General features: G+C 49.1%; 2 protein-coding genes and 1 long non-coding RNA gene across 5 annotated transcripts in view; 1 reads left to right on the top strand and 2 right to left on the bottom strand.

The window, feature by feature from the left end:
* mrc2 (mannose receptor, C-type 2) overlaps positions 1-6,463 on the bottom strand; it is a 23,319-nt gene extending 16,856 nt beyond the window's left edge. The window contains exons 1-4 of the mRNA XM_030088906.1: positions 6,337-6,463; positions 3,279-3,677; positions 340-513; positions 88-252 (exon numbers count right to left, since the gene is read on the bottom strand). Of these exons, the coding sequence (XP_029944766.1) occupies positions 88-252; positions 340-513; positions 3,279-3,677; positions 6,337-6,463 (865 nt within the window). The remainder of the gene's footprint in view (positions 1-87; positions 253-339; positions 514-3,278; positions 3,678-6,336) is intronic.
* Positions 5,482-10,406, top strand: LOC115386563 (uncharacterized). Its single transcript, XR_003931309.1, has 3 exons — positions 5,482-5,615; positions 5,709-5,787; positions 10,297-10,406. It is a non-coding gene; the product is annotated as an uncharacterized LOC115386563 (long non-coding RNA).
* On the bottom strand, positions 8,539-18,267 carry tlk2 (tousled-like kinase 2). Of its 3 annotated transcripts, XM_030088910.1 has the most exons (21): positions 17,498-18,264; positions 16,399-16,481; positions 14,856-14,933; positions 14,697-14,766; positions 14,560-14,603; positions 14,305-14,403; positions 13,867-13,968; positions 13,640-13,732; positions 13,355-13,465; positions 13,148-13,284; positions 12,902-13,054; positions 12,742-12,808; positions 12,546-12,643; positions 12,369-12,450; positions 11,517-11,608; positions 11,333-11,422; positions 11,073-11,242; positions 10,818-10,956; positions 9,907-10,018; positions 9,710-9,817; positions 8,539-9,629 (listed from the first exon to the last, which is right to left on the bottom strand). In XM_030088910.1, the coding sequence occupies exons 2-21, from the start codon at positions 16,477-16,479 to the stop codon at positions 9,456-9,458; spliced, it is 2,100 nt and encodes a 699-aa protein (XP_029944770.1). In that variant the 5' UTR covers positions 16,480-16,481; positions 17,498-18,264; the 3' UTR covers positions 8,539-9,455. The 3 variants fall into 3 exon arrangements, with proteins under 3 accessions (XP_029944770.1, XP_029944769.1, XP_029944771.1); XM_030088909.1 differs by having other exon boundaries at positions 12,742-13,054; positions 17,498-18,267; XM_030088911.1 differs by lacking the exon at positions 14,305-14,403 and having other exon boundaries at positions 12,742-13,054; positions 17,498-18,266.

Raw genomic sequence — 18,267 nt, 5'->3', positions numbered from 1 at the left:
AAAGTTTGGACTTCTCCGCTCTATCCCCGCTCTGTTTCCGTTAAGACACGTCCTGTTTGCGTCTGCAGGCGGGTCCTCCGGCCTCACCGTTGATGTAGGTCTGCTCGTGCAGCTTGGTGATGCTCAGCAGGTCGGACTCCTGCTGCTGGCAGCTGATCCGGGCCTCGCTCCACGACAGCGTGGCCTGGAAGTTGAACTGGTAGCAGCTGTCCGTCAGCGGGTCGGTGTCCCAGAACGTCTCGCAGCCGCCGCCTGAAGGGAGGCGGCGAGGACACGGTCAGACTGGAGGGACGGGGGGAAAGAGACGGGGGGGAGACGACCTGCCGGACGGCCACGTACTCTTGACGGGGCAGAAGCCCCAGCGCTCGTCCTTGCCGTAGTCGTAGGTGGTGGCGCACCACAGGTGGCCGTCCTCGCGGCCGATGCTGGTGCAGCCGTGGAACCACTGGCCGTCGTAGAGGAAGGGCAGGTAGCAGGGCCGGCCGTGGGAGTTCCCCTGGATGGTGTAGATCTCTGGAGGAACCGAAAACACAACACGCACCACCCTAAATCCCGCGGGTCTGAACCGAAATAGCTCGTGTTTGCTCAGCAGCTTGAACAATCAAACACACGCTGCAAAACAAGAGGATTGTGTTCCAGTCAAAACAGCAGAGGAGGACAGCGGTCAGCAGAGCAAAGAGCATTAAAACAAGACTCTGGACAAAAAAAGGCTTTAAATATTCTGATAAAAACAAATATTCGTTTTTTAATTTATTTTCTTTAATTTAAATTTACACTCAAACTCAACCCTACATAATCAATTGATCTTTTAAATGACAATTAAATGATACACAAGACATTAAAATGAAAATATTGTTATACTCAGACCGTCACATTCATCACTTTCTAGTCTGATCTCTTCCACTCTGGTTCATTCTATTTTCGGAGCTACGGGCCAGTTCAGCTGATTTATGCAGTTCAGCTGAAAACGCCGTCCGAGCCTCAACATTCCACAGGTGGAGTGTGTGGTGAAGGAAAGAGACAGAGAGAGAGAGAGAGAGAGAGAGAGAGAGAGAGAGAGAGAGAGAGAGAGAGAGAGAGAGGGAGGGGCTGAACCTGCAGCGTCACCAAAACCCGGCCGGTGGGGGAAAGTAGGGCAGACATGTTAGAAGCAGGGAGGAGAGATTTCTGGAGCGTCCCGCTCGTCTCCAGCGCCGGCCGGCTGCGGCGGCGGCGGCAGAGAGCTGCTGCTCGGCTGACTAATGTCACAGGCATTCCTCTGCAGCGCACACATCCACTGCACGGACAAACTAACGCTGCTTCGTAAATGCAAACGAGAAAGATTGAAGAAAAAAAAACTGCAAAAGAGGAAATTCTGGGTTTGATGGAACCAGGCGACCGTTTACTGTAGAATACCAACACTGGCATTGCTTTCCTTGGATTGGTGGCTGGCAGGCCGCCGCTCGCCCGCCAACATTTCCTCACAGCAGCATTTGATCAGATGCAGCTGTGACGAGCACGGCAGAGGAGATCTGCTAAACCCATCCGCAAAGTCTGAATTACACTCACTTATGAAGTTTAAAACTAAATTAAAAAACTTTTTTGGTGAATTAAAGGGATGAATTCTAAATTAAAGTACAACATATTTGAATCTGCTCATGTCAAACATGGAAACTTGATCTAGTCTTTCTATTTCGACGACCAACACACAGTCACTGGACTCTGGTCAGGTGAATAAAATGAGATTGGATGTAATTTGAATAATAGGAAACAGAGAAAACAAGGCTGCTACTCTCCAGCACTAACGAATCTGGAGCAGGAAGAACTTTAAAAGAAAGCTGGAAAGAGTTGGAAGAGTCATTTAAAGAGCTGAGGCATGAATCTGTCCACAGCTGGAAACGCTGGATTTAAGCTGGAGGTTGTTCAGCGTGACGAGTCCTGGAAGAACCCCGGAGAAATTAATCCAGAGGACAGAGCATTAAGCTCAGAGAAAAACTGGAAATGTAGAAATAATCAAACCAGCCTGAGAGCAGAACCTTAAACTCAGGACAATAAAGATTTGACGTTCCTCTGCTGAGTTCAGTTCGGTCTTCATGTCAGGACCAGAGACGACGCTCAGTGAAATGCTGGATTATTCCCCTCAACATCAAAGTTAATCCACTGCAGAGAGCGAAAACAGGAGTCTGCCCTCTGCGGTGGACATGAGAGTCCAGAACATGAACCGGGAGTTTGGAGAACACGGCAACAGACACACTCCGCTGTTTCCTGGTGTATAATTCACAGTACTGTTTGGACTTATTCAAATGCATAACTCTTAAATACAAAGTGTGTTTTGACACTAATCACAGAGATGAAGATCAGATCACAGACATTATTTCAAGACATCAAGATAACAATCTTCTTTTAGGATATTTATTATATTCTTTTAATTAAATTCCTGTGTTACATGCTAACTTATCTCTCGATCTGGTGTCTAATGCTCGCCAAACGTCGTCTTTATGGGAGTATTCTCACATCAGATTCATTCCTTTTCACTTTCTGCACACAGGCGGCTTGTTTTTCTGCTTCTAATGAAAAGGTGTTTGGTTGAAGTTCTTCACGCTCCTGTCATTGAGTGTGGTTACATGCCATGTAACCACACTCAGTCACAGGAGCACCATGAAATACATGGTGTTTTTAGTTCAGCATTAATTCAAACTTAATTCTAAACAAAGTTTTCAGACGTTTATATGGTCATTTTTAGAGCAGAATTGAGCTTTATTCAGATTTACAGAGAAATAAAGTCCCATGTAAACACACGGATTATAATGGAGTTCAGCTCTGAGTGACACCACACACAGTGTGTAAGGCGCCTAACACACAGATTTTGAGAGAAACACTGAAGATTTTCAGCTTGAAATATCAATACGGGATCCAACATATCAGTGCTGATATCGGTATGGGTTTAATGAGTAAAACTTGATGCGTGAGAATGTCTTCAGGATATGTTCTGATATTTCTGATTGAGTCTATTTCATGGATTTTAGTTAAAACTGACATAAGTTATAAAACTGTCAAAGCAAACTGAACTTTCATGGAGGAACTTGCAACAGATTCTAAAGTTATTCTGAAGTTACACTGTTATTTACTACATATTTATTGATTTATTACTGTTTGTTTTGTGTTTAGTATTTGAAGGTTTGGAAAATAGAAAAATAATACATTTTTCATATTTTTTCTCACAGATTTTCAGTATGTAAAATCATCTTGGAAACTTGTTTTTCTTTTAATATCGATATCGATAAATATCGGCCACAAACCTCGATATGTTTTGGAGCACAGGTCCTGCACGCCGCCGTGCACGGTCCACTTGAGGCTGGAGGCGGAGGCGGAGGCGTTCCAGATGGAGGTGGAGGGCAGGTAGCTGTTCAGCTGCTCCAGCACCAGGCCACAGTTCCAGGTCCAGCGCACCCTGGGGGGCTCGCGGTCGCACGTGTACACGCCCACGGGGGACTTGTCCGGCGGGTGGGTGGCGTTGCCCGTGTTCACGCCCAGGCACAGCGAGGACCCGAGGTTGAACAGGCGGCCCCGGGTCACCCACTTCCAGCGCTGGGCGGCGTCCTCGCAGGACGGCGACAGGAAGAAGGAGCCGTCCCGCACGCCCAGGCACCCGTCAGCGCCCTCAAGGAAGAAAGCAAAGTCGTCAGACTCCAGCGGCGCTGCGCAGAGAGAGGGAAACAACAGCGGCGGTCAATAACGCTGACCACAACCACAACTTGTTGTTAGCAGCTAATGTGGCAGGAGGCCAGATCGATATCTATTAATGCTGCCTGAGTTTGATCTGCGGACTCTGGGTCGTCGGCACGACGCACGCCTCTAACAACCCCAACCAGACTCCGAACACGGGAAGGGAAGGAATTACAGAGAGGAAGAGCAATAAACTGTGAAAAGTGGCCGCATGTGTTTTGAAAAGTTTCACCTCCTTGTTGGGCCGTGTGAAGGTGAGCAGCGACAGCTCACCCCAGAAGGCCTTCAGACGTTCACACGAACGCCTGAAACGCCCAAAACAAACCAGATGTGAGCCGAACGGCGAGGCCGTGAACCTCCGTGGCTGCGAGCCAGACTCTGTGACTGCAGTTTCGGGAATAAAACCCGACAGCCGCTCACCGCTGCTGTTTTTCTGCTCTGTTTGTTCTTCTCGGAATCCCAGACCATTCAGACCTGCTGGGCTTTAATGCGCCACAACTCCAGGTTTTCACAACATTCCGCATCATTCACTGTGTTTAGAGATGGAAGAGTGACTTTAAAGTTATCAGAATGTCGAATATAATGATAGAAACCTGTCCTGGTGGGCAGAAATGGAGGCAGGAAAGTGAAACTGGAGGCCCGGATGTCGGCTGTTTGGGGAGGATCAGCGGGATTTGGCTTGAAAAACTCGACCCGGACTTGTTTCCGCCCTCTTAGCCCCAAACACTTCAAATCTCCTGTTTGGAGTTGCGGGATGCAGAGACAATAGGGAGTCTCATCAAGAGCTCCATTCAGAAAAATAGTAATCAGTCAGATCCGATCGTCCCACCTGCTCCATCATTTTACCGCCAGATGAGCGTCTCGCTCACTGGAGCCGAGTGTTTCCATCGTCTGGAAAATTAAAGCTCTGAAACAAGGCGTCGGGGTTCGATTGCGAGCTTCGCTTCGCTGTGGGAACCAGGCCGAGCCGGAGTCAAATCCAAACACTAGTTTTCATGCTGGTCCTGGAGGCGACGCCGCGGGATGTTTGATGTGAGAGGAGCGGCGCGGCAATCAGAGAGAGTGCAGAATTCCAGATTAACTTTAAGCCATTGAGCCCCGTGAAAGCCGAGCCACAACAGCCCCCCTGCTGTGATCCCATCCTCTCCTCCTCAGACTCAGAGCACCGGGGCCAAGAACAACCAGCAGCGCTCCCAGAACCGCCGCCTCCTCAGTGGAAAACACCCATCAACCCTCTGACACCCACCAGGACTCAAAGTTAACTAAACCTAACCAGCAGCCTGCTTTCTATGACCAGCTGTGAGCGTCTTCCTGTGATGGAAACAGTAAAACAGCTCCGTGATAAAACACAAAGCAGCAAACAGACAGGAAATTCCAGCCGCCGTGTTTGTTTCATTGGTGTTTTATGGTGGTCTGGCCTCTGAAGAAACCCAAACTGGACGCTTTTAACCTCATCCCGGAGGCATGGGGGGGGGGGGTTAAAAGTGCATATTTGCATTTTGTAGCCACACTCAGAGACAGAGGAGCAAAGCAGAGGGAAGGAGGGAGACGGCCAAACAGATTTAGAAAGCAGAGCGAGAAAAGCGAAGAGAACGCCGCCGAATCCTCCCATCACGCCCACACAGTGTGTTACTGTGAGTTTTAACTGGTGAGAAGTCAAACCCGCGTCTATTTCTGAGAACTGTGCATTAGAATAGAAACATATTTCAGCCGGTCGTTCTTTCACACTTAAACTGTGAACGGAGCGTTGCTGCCAGTTTAAAGAATGATCTCAACTCCAGAGCTTTCTCTCTTATTCCACACAGACCTACCAAACAACGGATGAGTCGAGGAACATTTCAGAAAACTGACAAACCCTCACATCTTCCAGCATCTCTATGTACTCAGGGGAGTGAAGCATCAGCATTACAGTAAGCTTTAACTTCTAAAATGTGGAAAAGAGGAATTTATGCGAATATACAGTAACACATTCTTTGATCTTTGATGGTGTTTTTATGTTGCAGGATTTGGGTTGACCCAGATTTTAAAGTATTCCCACATTCATTCACAAGCCTGGGATACTGGGAGACTTTAAACCGACAGGTAAATGAATCCATGTGTGGGATTAAGGCAAAAAAGGTTTTAGAAATAAACTTTTGCGAGAGGAAACTGACAAACTGGTCTGTTTTTTAGTTTTTCTGACTGTAATGGCCTGGAAGCCGCTCAGATGGACTGAATGTGTTAATTACCGCCTGAACAGGACGCTAAAGGTCACATCTGGCCGCAGGGTGCCAAATGAAGCGGCGGCGGCCTGAAAAACAGCTCTCCTCCGCCCGACGCGTTCAAATCAACTTTTACGCATAAATAGAAATCACAATACAGAAAGTAATCCTCTCCTTCCTCCCCCTCCTCCTCCTCCTCCTCCTTCCTCCCCCCTCGGTTTTTCCTCCTCTCCACATCTGGTTCCACTCAGCACTCGGACTTTTTGGTTCGTGGCATACCGACGCACCAAATCCACATTACGCAGCGTTCACACGCATTTTTCCGAGCGAAAAGCAAATACTGCACCCAAAGCGCAGCCTCGTTCCCCCCAACTTTACCCCCTAAAAGCCAAACTTCTGCAGGAACGGAGCGGCTTTTCTCCCTCCTCACCCGTCAGGCTCCTCTTCAGCTCCAGACTGAAGATGAATAAATACAAAGTGCATTTGTACGCTCCGAGTTTCCGACGTGTCCGCGCTGCTCCTGCGTCCGCGCTCCGCCGGCGCTCGTTCCCCTGCATGCTCCGCAAGTACGAAGAGCACGAGACACGCCGCGAAAATGCGAAATAAAATCCGCCAAACAAAGGAAGAGGGAGAGTGAATCCGGAGCAGCTGCGGCTGGAGCAGAGTTTAGTTTGACCGCCGCGCCGCCAGAGCTCCGTCCGTCCGCCTCCCACCGAGGACCGCAATGAATGGAGCCAGAGCAGCGCCGTGCGCGTGTCTGCATGCGTGTGTGAGTGAGTGTGTGTGTGTGTGTGGTATCCAAAGTGAGGTTCGGGGGCCTTTCATTCACGCTTCTGTTGCAGAACTAAAAGAATGACCTCAATACGTAGTGAAGCTGCACGTGGCTGTTTTTTTTTTTACAAAGTTTGTAAGAAAAAAAAAGTCAAACGCCTCAAACAGATTATCCCTTCATGACGTCATGCGGGGAAATAACCAGTCCAAATATGATGGTGTAAATTTAATCACGTCGGCATTTAATGGCATTGGTTTAGGTCCAGGTGTGCACGCCTGACATACTGAGTCAATTCAGTTTAACATGAAAAACCATAAGAGCGACTGTAGCAACAAGCTGAGGGTGCTGCTGTGTTACACACACACACACACACACACACACATTGCATTTCACACTCTGTACATTCCATGGGTGTGTCCATGTTTTTGCAGTTTTCGCTTCTTGTACATTATAGTTTTACGTATTTCTGTTTTATCGTGCTGTTTGTTTCTTTTATATTTAACATTTGGTGTTCCATGTTAGTAGAGTCTGCTGCTGCTGCTGCTGCTGCTGCTGCTGTCCTCATAGGGGACAAATACAACCTAAATGATGAGTGAATGCAGGACAAACACAGTAAACACATCCATATCTACATCTGCAGTGAATTTAAAGTCACTAACTCAGCTCAAATGCAGGTTTTTTGGACTATAGAAGGAAATCAGAGTAAAACCCCTGCGTGCACAGGAGGAACATGCAGACTCCACCAAGTCCAACCAGGAAGCTTCCTGCTCAGAATACTAACCTCCACCCCACGGTGGAGCTGCTTCACCACCTGTTTTTAAATCACTTCTCAGTTTGTTTCACATCTCCGTCCTTCCTGTAAAGTGGAGGAGAGGCAGTTTGAGTAAAGGTCACCTGAGGTCACCGCCGTGGATCTCTTCTCCTCCGCCGTCTGGACGTGCTGGATCTCAAACATAAAATCTGCTAGAATGTTAAATTCCCAGACAGAACGAGTGTGGATCATGCAGGCTTTTGCTCAGTGTGAGGTCATGAATAACTAATACTCAGATTACTTGTACTTTGACAAATATTTCAGTTTGAATATTTTATTTTGCTATTGGGTAGAGTCGCAGTTTGACTTCATATTTTAATGTTCTTATCCACGTTTTTCTTGGAAATAGTTCATCCTTTCAACAGAGAAGTGTGTTCATTAAACTGCTAAAATATCATTTTAATGAACCAAAAGTGTTGAACAGCCTGCAGTTAACAGAGCAACTGAATTATATAAACACTTTGATTACTTTGTCCGAGTACATTTGAACAGGACTTTTTGATACAGAATACAGAGTAGTTTTAAATTACCATAGCTTTACTTGTAATCATGTAGTTTTAGACCATGTGGAGATTCATTTGAGTCTTTTTCACTCCTCCCTCCATCTGGAGGGTAAATGTCACTTTTTCAGGACTTTATCAGGTAAAACTCAGTGATCGCTGCTAATTTAGTAACTATTACAGTAATGCTGCAGCTGTTTGATCTAACAGGGATTTATAATTTCAGAAATAAGTAGAAATCTGAGATATTCCAACTCATTCCTTCGATGTGAAGTGAATTCTCTTATCTAAGCATTAGTTAAGATGTTTACCAAATGTGGATCCAGGTCCTGAGGGAACCTCCCCAGGTATTCCTGTTCCCTGCCACAGTCAAAAGCATCGATTAACACGGTGATCAGCTTCTAATTTACCCTTCAGGAAGTCGTATTTCACACAGCGGGTGAAGGAAGTAGATCAATCACACAGAAGCTCACATTTTAACCAATAGTATTTAATGGTTTATGCAACTTTCTGCTAAGGCCCAATATCCCCCAACAGTACTATCAGATAAACCAGTCCCTTGCATTTTATTGGCCAAAAATAAATTCAAACATACCTAAATAAATATGTGTTTATGGAAAGGAGGGGGGACTCGATCGAAAACAAGAACAGTTCTAATTAAAGGCAACTCGAAAACAACAGTTTTCTCCATAAAACCTGTTCAATTGAAAAGTTTCTTTTAAAAAAATGTAAAAGGGGGGGGGTCGCTCCTCCACAGCTTCCACGCCACTCTGAAACCATTCATTATAAAAACTGAGGTGGAACACTGCCACCAGCTGGAAGGTCTACGCTTTGGTCACAGGAGTTTGGGGGGGGGGGGGGGGGGGGGTCATAAAACCCAGGGCGGAACTGAAGCCAGGCGGTGGGGGTGCGGTGCGGTGGGGGGTCCCAGAACGGCTGAGAGGACGACAGTGTCGGAGATATTCGGGATCGAACAGGGACCGGCTGGAGGGGGGGGGGGCCTGGGAGCAGAGCGGCTCATGCATGGAGGGGGTGTGTGTTTGTGAGTGTGTGAGTGTGTGTGAGGCCTTCCCAGTCCTTCCCATCTGGCCAAGCTGAAGCAGTTCTGTACTTCATTTTTTCTTCTTCTTCTTTTTTATTATTATTTTTTTTTTAAAAGCGGAACAGAAATATCCCAAACACTGAACCCCGCTTTCAGCCCCCCCCCCCGAACACAGAGCCAAGGCTGGGAGTCATCCGGGGCTTTGACCCCCAGGACAACGCCACCCTTCTATACGTTTCCCCCCCAGAAAGCAGGACCGACGGGGAGGGGTGAAGGGACATGCGGAGCTCCCCTTCCTTTAAACCCGTCCATGTCGTCTCAACCAACCCCATCCACTTCCTGTGAACTCTTCGGGGTGGGGGGTGGGGGGGTGGGGCGTCGCCCCCGTCCCGCGCTCTGAATGGACCCGGTCCGTCCCGGGGGCTCAGTTTGAGGCGCTGCTGTTGGAGGAGCTGGACGTGGACGCCACGGCCATGCCCGACGTGCCCGAGGACGCCACCGACTTGCGGATGTGGGGCATGAGGAAGGGGTCGCTGGCCAGCTGGTGCACGTCGATGCGGTCCTCCTTACGGTAGACTAGACAGCGCCTTATGAACGCCTGGGGAGACGGGGACGAGGACACTGAGACGTGTGCGCTCTGCGCTGGGAGGCGGGAGGCGGCGGCGGCGGGGCGCTCACCTTGGCTTCAGGTGTGACTACAGGTTTCGGGGGGAACTGGACGTCTGTGGCCTTCAGGATGGTGTTCTCCTGCAGGATGTCCTGCTGGGACTGGTTGTGACCGAACGGCTGCGGACGGTCCAGGAAGAAGCGTCAGTGGAGCACTCGGCCGTGTTTCTCTCTCGCGCTCAACGGTTTTGTTAAAAGGCGTCTCGTACCTTGCGGCCGTACAAACACTGGTAGAAGATGACTCCCACGGACCAGACGTCCACCTTGTTGGAGATTTTGGGGGGCTCCTTCCCGACCACAAAGCACTCGGGGGGCAGGTACCTGGAGGGGAGAAAACCGAGAGTGAATCGCTGAACCGAACCGGATCAAACCGCCCCAGGCCCTCGGGGGGGCTTTTCACAGTAACGGCGCAATTTGTGTACGAGTCATTTTTTCCCCCCGGCAGCATTTCAGCTCTGTGCTCCCACATGTGGAGCAAAAACACCACGTTAGAACAAACAGAGAGCAGCAGCAGCCAGTTCTCATCAAGAAGGAGCAATCAGTGTGTTTGTGTGACGCGGCTCTTCGTCGCTGAACCGTCTTTGTGTTTGCACCTGCAGACCAGCAGCGATGAGAACAGCCTTCAACCAAACCGAGACATCGCTCAGCTACGCCGAGACAAGAAACCGTCTGAAACGCTCCTCCGGCCCAAAAACACACTTTGATGTCAGTAAGTGGTGTTTTACGCTGTGTGATGTATAATCCTCTTATGTTTTGTCTCCACGACACATCGACGATCAAAGACGTCGACGTCAGCCCCCCCCTCACCCCCCCGCTGGCATTGAGGAACAGTCTCACTTCATCACTGACAGCGTTTCCTCTTTAAAAAGCCACTCATGCAGTGCAACGCCACAAAATCCTCAAGTTCCATCTTCTATATGTCTGCATCCTGTTCCTGCCTTCATCCCACCTGCCAGAAACAATCAGCTGCTGGGCTGTGTGTGTGTGTGTGTGTGTGTGTGTGTGTGTGTGCCCACTCGTTTTATGAGCTCAGAAATTCTGAATCAACATTAGTTTTCTCTCTCTCTCTCTGTCTGAAGCTCCTCTGCTCGCTCGGCGCTGCGTCCCGGCCGTCCCTCACCAGTACGTCCCCGCCCCCTGGGAAGTCAGCTCCATCCCGTCCACCGAGTTGTAGCTGTCGTCGTCCATGATCTTCGACAGGCCGAAGTCTGTGATCTTGATCTCCCCGCAGGCCGTGCCGTTCACCAGCAGGATGTTACCTGTGAGGGGAGAAAACTGCTTAGCGGCTCTGCTCTGAACCGGAGGACCCCGCTCCTCTTTTCCTGGGATTATAAGAAACACGACAGCGGTGATAACCCGGCGGCTCGTCACGCACCGGGCTTCAGGTCGTAATGGATGATGGGCGGTCTGATCTCGTTGAGGTACTTGAGGGCGTTGACGATCTGCATGATGATGGAGCGGCCCTCTTTCTCCGACATGAGCTTGTGCTGCTTCAGGTAGAAGTCCAGGTCGTTGCCCTCGCAGTACTCCAGCACCGTGCAGAAGCTGCTCGCCACACGGGAACGGGCGTTCACACACATTTCAGATCGAAACAGAGCTTTGAAGAGCAGTTTTGTAGGAAGGAGCGGGACTTACGAGTCAGTGTCGAGTGAAAAGTAGTCGTAGAGTTTAACTATTCGAGGGTGGTCCAGCTCTTTGTGGATTCTATATTCTCTGCATGCATGTCTGCAAAAGAAACAAAAAAACAAAGAGGGAAGATAAAGCAGTTGTGGTAAAAGTAAAATCAATTCTGTGACGATATAATAATGACAACACCTACTTGTGATAGTTCTCCTTCTTCTCGTCCCTCCAGTTCTTGTTTAACTGGTGGATTTTGACGGCGACGTACCTCTGCTCTGTTAGGTCAAAGGCCTGGAAAACACACACCGCATTCCAGTTGGAGAATAAAAATGACTCTACGTCTCAAACTAACCTCATTTGTCTCATTCTGAGCAGAACCTCTTTCAGACCGACTACTGGACCACATCTAGAAATCTCTAGAATGACTTTTCTCACAGAAACACTTCAGCAATAAAGGCTAAAATTAAAAGACACACAACTACAAAAAAGAGAAACCAGAGAAAGAGCTTAGCATGGAATATATGCAGAAGACGACTGGCTTGACATGTGGAAGATACATTAAACATCAACTAGATAATGGATCTGTTGGACGCCTCTAATGGAAAAACCTCCTACGTTTATTTACTACGCTGAAGTTAAACAGTAAAGAGTTAATCGGTTGCAGAAACTTTGACGAGAGTGTGGAGAATTTGATGGAGATCATTCACATTTCTGTTGGAAATATCAGAAAAGAACAGCGTTTTAGGAAATGTTTCCCAAAAAGCTGCAAGAAATATTGGGCCACGAGGTTCCGATGTAATGTGTGTGTTTGTGTCATTTCACTGACAAGAATGTAACGAAAAACTATAGATACTTGATTAAAAACCAACAAGTGGAATGTAAATGACCAGGAAGTGGGGGAAGATTTCAGCTGATTTTTGAAGAAACTTCTACAAAGGACAAGCGAACCCACAAAGTGTGACCACAAGGACAGGAAAAGGAGAAAAAGGACTGAAAACCAGCCTGGAAATGGCAAAAGGTTCCAGCTCAGGAATGTCTTGCTCTCTCTCACCTTGTAAACTTCACTGAAACCTCCTCGCCCCAGTAAATGGAGCAGCAGGTATCGGTCATTTAGCGTGGGGTGATCTTTGAATCTGGACGGGAGAAAAACCAATCAATCAGCTTGTAGAGGAGTTGATCTATACACACACACTATGCTGTGTATTGTATAAGTGAAGAAGACTCGTACTGTGAATTGTCCTCGTTGTGGATTCTTTTCAGCTCTCGTATGTGCAGGTTTCGCACTCGCTCCAATCTCTCCAGCTCTGCCTGGATCTCAGCCTCTTCCTGCAGCCAAGAAAGCATCGTCCAAAGTTACGCAACTCATCAAATTAATAATAAAAAAACAAAAAGAAACACAAATCATCAGAAACATGAAGCATTACCTTCTTCAGATGACCTAGCCTTAACTTGAAGATCTCCTCCTGCTCGTGGTACTCCGCCTGCGATAACCTGCAGGGACAAACAACCCGGCGGACGTTTAAACCCGAGTGATGGAAAAAGAACCGATAGAGGAGAGAAAACAAACGACGGCGGGTTTCGTACGCTTCGCTTTCTGTTCCGTTGGTTTTGCTTTTGCGTTTGTTTTGCTCCAGGCTTGGGGGCGGGGTCTGGGCCATGGAGGGGGGCTTGCGCTTCGCCAGCAGCTTCCTCTGTCTTTCGATGTCCTCCCGCTGGGAGTTGATCCTTTCTTGTTGTCTGGAAACGGAACGGACATTAAGAGGGCAACGTAAGCAGAATTATTATTATTTCTATCACTGGTTCGGTCAGCGGAAACACGAAGAGCCTCACTTGATGAGGTTCTGGAAGGCGTATCCGTCGGTCCACTGCTCGGTGAAGGACGCCCCGTGCCGGACTGTGGTGAAGTGGCCCAGCCGAAGCCGGTCCTGCATGCTCTTGTCCCGGCAGGCCATCTTCTCCTGTTTGGACTGGGGAGCGGAGACAGCGGGCGTCAGACCTGAGGCCCTGCCGCTCGGGTCGCAGCGCCCCATCACTCACCTTTTCAATCAGCAGCTTCTTGGACATGGTCACACACTTGTTGAGGCGTTCTTTGTATCGCTCCAGCATCCTCTGCTGTTCATCAATTTGTCTTCTGAGGTCGCAGTTCGCCTGAACACAAGCAGGGACGTCGTCAGGGAACAAGCTCTGGCTTTCTATGTGTACATTAATGAGCTGCTTCGTCTCTGACATGCCTCAGGTGGGGAGAAGCAAACAGAGCATGACGCTCTCAAAACCCAGTGACAAAGGCAGGCAGAGCAGCATGTAATGTAATGAGATTAGTACCCGCAGCAAATCGTCTATTCGGCCCTCCTTCTTCTCCAGGTCGGAGTTCTTGTTGTTCTCCATTGCTGTTAGTTTCTCTATAGTAAGGTCAGACTACGGGACGAGCACAGAGAGTATTTGTATTAATGAACGTCAATCGTTCTGCAGTGCAACAAGCAACATCGACACGTTTTGAAAAAACACTATTACGATTGAAATGACAGGCAGGGATGATCCGGCCTCGGTACCTGTGTGGCTTTGTGCAGCATGTGAAGAGACGCAGGCTTCAGAGAACATGTGGAGTGCTCCGTGGTGGCTGAGCTGATGGAGGAGGGGCTTCCCTGCTGCACCTGGGAGGCAGAGAGACGCATCCAATCACAACTTTACACACACACACCCACACCCAGGCTGAAACAATGTGCCAATTTCATCAGATTACAGAATTTGTCAAGACCTGGAGCTGCCAGTCATGAAGAGACACGACACGAGCGAGAAATGTTACGATCGCTTCTGAAGCTCACAGGTTTTAACCATTTATCACCGAGTTCCACTGTCAGTGATTATAAAGTCGACCCATTGATTTTGTTCTGGTGTTTTGGACAGGGGTGATAGAGGCGAGAAAGAGTGCCGAGAGGAAATAAAAAGCATGAAAAAGTCAGAAGAGACCATGGAGCAAACGTGCTCACCGTGACAGGGGGGTTGGACAGAGAGTGTTGTGGGGAAGAGCGGACTACTGGTGGAATTCCCCTGGCAGGGCTGGTACCAGGACCGCTACCTCCCGCAAACTGACAGGTACGCAGAGAAAGAGGAGACAGGCAGTCAGTGGAAGGTTAGAGAAGAGAAGGAGTGAGAAGCTGAGGAGTGAGAGTGATGCATCCCAGGCTGGAGTGAGATCAAAGCTGCGCTGGAACACACGGACGGACGCGTTTTCTGGCACTCACCTCGAAATAATCGCTAATTTTATGTCCTCTCGCTCCGGCTTTGCCTGAAAGAGAGACGCCTGACGTCAACGGGACGCTCATATTTATGGACTGACCGTGAAAGGGTCATGGCGGACGGACAAGGAGGACGGCGTTACCTTGGCTGCCGTCAAAGTGGTCAGCTTTACGTTTCCTCACTCTCTGGTCATTCGCCTTCTTCTCAGGAGTCTGTCAAGAAAAAGCGGCATAAATCACCAGAGACGTGGTTAGCATTAAAACACAGAAAGGAATCCTGTAAATATGGAAGAGAGACTGACCTCTAGCTCTTTGTCACTGAGCGAGCCCACACTGCATAGACTCTGATTGGATGACTCATTTTGATTCTGACCCGAGCCCTGTTAAAACAACACACGCAATCCATAAAACATACCGCACAGGAAGCAATTAAACATAGAGATATATGCGGCACATCAACGTTTCTCCCTCATGTTGGAGAGACAGTTGGAAAACGCTGAGTGAAAGGTGTGGAGAATCCGAAGGAAAGCGATGCGGAGGTTTGACTAAATACCATCACCATTAACTTCCCACTGACTGTAGACCTGCATCAGTCCCAGAGCCGGTTCCCTAGGTGACGCCTGTCAATCACATGAATCACATCAGAATTCAGCAGGCACTGTCCAATCAGGGGGAGACACTTAGTCATTCAGAGCACAGTGGAGCTCTCTCTCTCGCTGAACCCTCCTAAAATGGCTGAGCATTAGGCATGCTGCTGGGGATGTATTCCTCTGTCTGTCTGTCACCTTTAGATAATGTCATCTATTTTCCTCCTGCTCACCGTGGCCTCAGCCATTTTCCCTTCTCGGGAAAGAGTCGGTTTTTGCTTGATCTAAGAATGACAGTTTCCTTTTTACCCGGCCGCTGCTGCTGCCGCCACCCCGAAAGAGAAATCTTGGTGGTGTGTTCGAAAGAGGCGATGCTCTGCAACAATTTCTGGCCGTTGTTGTTCGATTATCAAAAAGGTGTTGCGCTCCTTTGTCCTGAAATGGTGCGAACAATTTTCCTGTCTTTTATGCCACCTCAGTGATGGCAGGGAGCAGCAGTGCCACACTGCCCAAGGTCAAGGGGAAAAAAACCCCGAAGCCAGCGTGTGACATTGAAGAGCTTTTAGACCACCAACCCATATTTCTTCACAGCCATTTGTTGACACACTTCTCTCTCTCACTCCGCCCCACACACACATTGCATCTCTTGTCATACGGGGTGGTTGTGGCATGATGCCTTAGCAAAAGCCGCCATTTTCTCTGCGGCAGCAGCCATGCCATGCTCCGGGCTCGGCTCTGCCTATGGCTGGCACGGGGCCCACTCCTGGCGCCGACTCTCGCTCCCTAACTGTTCCAAGATCACCTTCCACAAAGACAGCTCCGTCCACGGAGCGAGCCAGGGGGCGGAAGGCTGAAACGCCCCCCCTCCACTTACACCTGGTCAAGAACTATTTCTACATTCCTCCTCTGCCGTCGTTCCTCCTCCCCGCTACCACCCCTGTCCCGTCTGTGGCCTTTCTGGCAGGCGTCACCGCTCGCACATACAGCCACTGCATCACGAGCCAGGGAGAGATGCCATATCGCACCAGCCAAAAAACACAGACACAGCTCAACCTTCTCCAGAGACAGACAAAGAAAAGGAGCAGGGCCAAGCTCACCCAGGCCAAGCAGCGGAATGATACCGAGGCACAGGGAGACAAAGAAAGGAAGAGATCCACAAACAAGGAGGGAAAAAAAAAAGTGTAATCGAGAAAATCTGTGATTATAAGCACTTGGACAGGAAGGAGCGCCCTGCTCCACCTTTCGCTGTAACACAAACCTTGGCCACGCCGACCCCGGTGAAGCGAGCCTCCAGGAGCTCCTGCCGCCGGGGGTCCAGGCTGTGCAGTTCTTCCATCATGTCTGCGGAGACAAGAGCACAGATTAAGAAAAGCGCTGAGAAGTCTGGAATATTCTAGTGGGAGTGAGGGATCACTATTTCAAAAGGCACCGGTTGTGATGAGTCATGGCTGTTTTTAGCTATATGGATGTGGAAAATTCCTGTTCTGAGTCATCAATAGGCTTGACAATGATGTTTGACATTATCATGTGTGTTCAGCCTGGCACCAGCTGTGCCACTCAGTTACTGAGTTAAAAAGAAAAAAACAAGACACTGGCACCATTAAGTGGCCAAAAATACAACCAATGGCGAACGGTGAGCATACATTAACGGCGTGAACCAGATGTGTAGTCACTGCCTGGAAAATTATAGCATCATGTGATAACGCCCTGGGATTATAGGCCCAAGTTACATGGCGCTGGAGTTATGAAAAGGTCACTAATGGAGGGACTGCCAAGTACACCACAGCCAGGGAAAAGGCCACAATAGACAATAAGTGCCCGGCTTGTTAGCTCGAGCAAAGGTTAACGCTGAAGTTACACGCCCAACGCGGACTGTGTTATATGTGACTTCCATACATTAAATAAATAACAGCGGCGCTGGTGTCCGCTTCCACAGTACATGGCTAGTCTTTAACTTGGATCTGCGCGTATGCTGGCTCAGCAGAGATTCTAACCATCAGCTGGGGTTGTAAAAACAACATAACGATGGATAAATGAGCCACAGTCCTACTGTTAGCGTAGCGTTGCAATTTAACGGCTAACCGTGAACGCTAGCTAGCAACGCTGGACGTGATTTATCCCGTAATAAACACAAATACATATAAATATGAGTGTATCACAGCTGTGGGATTAAAAACGACTCGATATAATGTCTGTTTGTGCCTGTGTTCGGTTTAATGGACACACGGTAGAGCTAGCCTTTCGGTGATGAAGCATGCTAACAGCTCGGGTCTCCAGGTGCTGCTGCCACGACGCCTCATTGTAGCGCACCTCAGCCCGCATATTCCTTTCTTCGACAACCCTAACAGCACACTTACTGTAATGTAATATATTCACGGTCCTCCGGAGGGCCTGCTGTGAAGCCCGAAGCCGTGTCCGTCGTTTCCCCGGTGCTCGGCAGATCCTCCCAGGCTAGGCCGCATCCACAGCCGCGTCCCTCGCGTTGCTAATTGTTCGCGATGAAGACACGAGAGCGCGCCGTGTGGCTCGGGGAAGACGACGGAGGATTCCCCCCTCGGAGGCCTCGACAACTCCGGGTATCCCGAACCCGCCTTTCCGTGCTCCTTATTGAGCGGGGATCCCCATCACAGCCCTCTCTCCGAGGACCATGTCGTGCTTTATAAGGTCGGGTATCTCGTCCCACACAATGGCGACCCTCGAGATTCTGCGTTTTTCCACCAGGTATAAATAATGTCTTGAAGCTGGCGTTAGTTACCCCCTCTATCTTTATCTCCCCCGGCGGTGAGATGAATTTCGGGTCCTGGCTTTCCAGCTCGATCAAAACAAAGTTGGTCCCCAGTCGCCTTCCTCCTCTCCGCGGGGAACAAACCAGCCTGTTTCGGAAGTTGAGCAGTTGCAGGCGTTTCACTTGAATCCGGATCGATTCGGTTCGGTTCTCATGTTTTTGCAATGTAAACAATAATCAGTAAAATCTCATATTTTCTCGTGAGATCGTTAAAAGTATTTTCACCTCCGCTCAGTCCACGCCTGCCCCCCAAACCTCTTGTCTGGACCAATGGCAAAATCCCTCCATACACAATACCAGATTGAGCATCGCCCACCCACACCAGCAGAGATCACTTATCAG

The sequence above is a fragment of the Salarias fasciatus genome, chromosome 4 (genome assembly GCF_902148845.1).
Source record: "Salarias fasciatus chromosome 4, fSalaFa1.1, whole genome shotgun sequence".
In the NCBI taxonomy this organism is placed as follows: Eukaryota; Metazoa; Chordata; class Actinopteri; order Blenniiformes; family Blenniidae; genus Salarias; species Salarias fasciatus.
The sequence above is the reverse complement of the archived record's forward strand: the minus strand, read 5'-3'. Positions and strand labels throughout refer to the sequence as shown.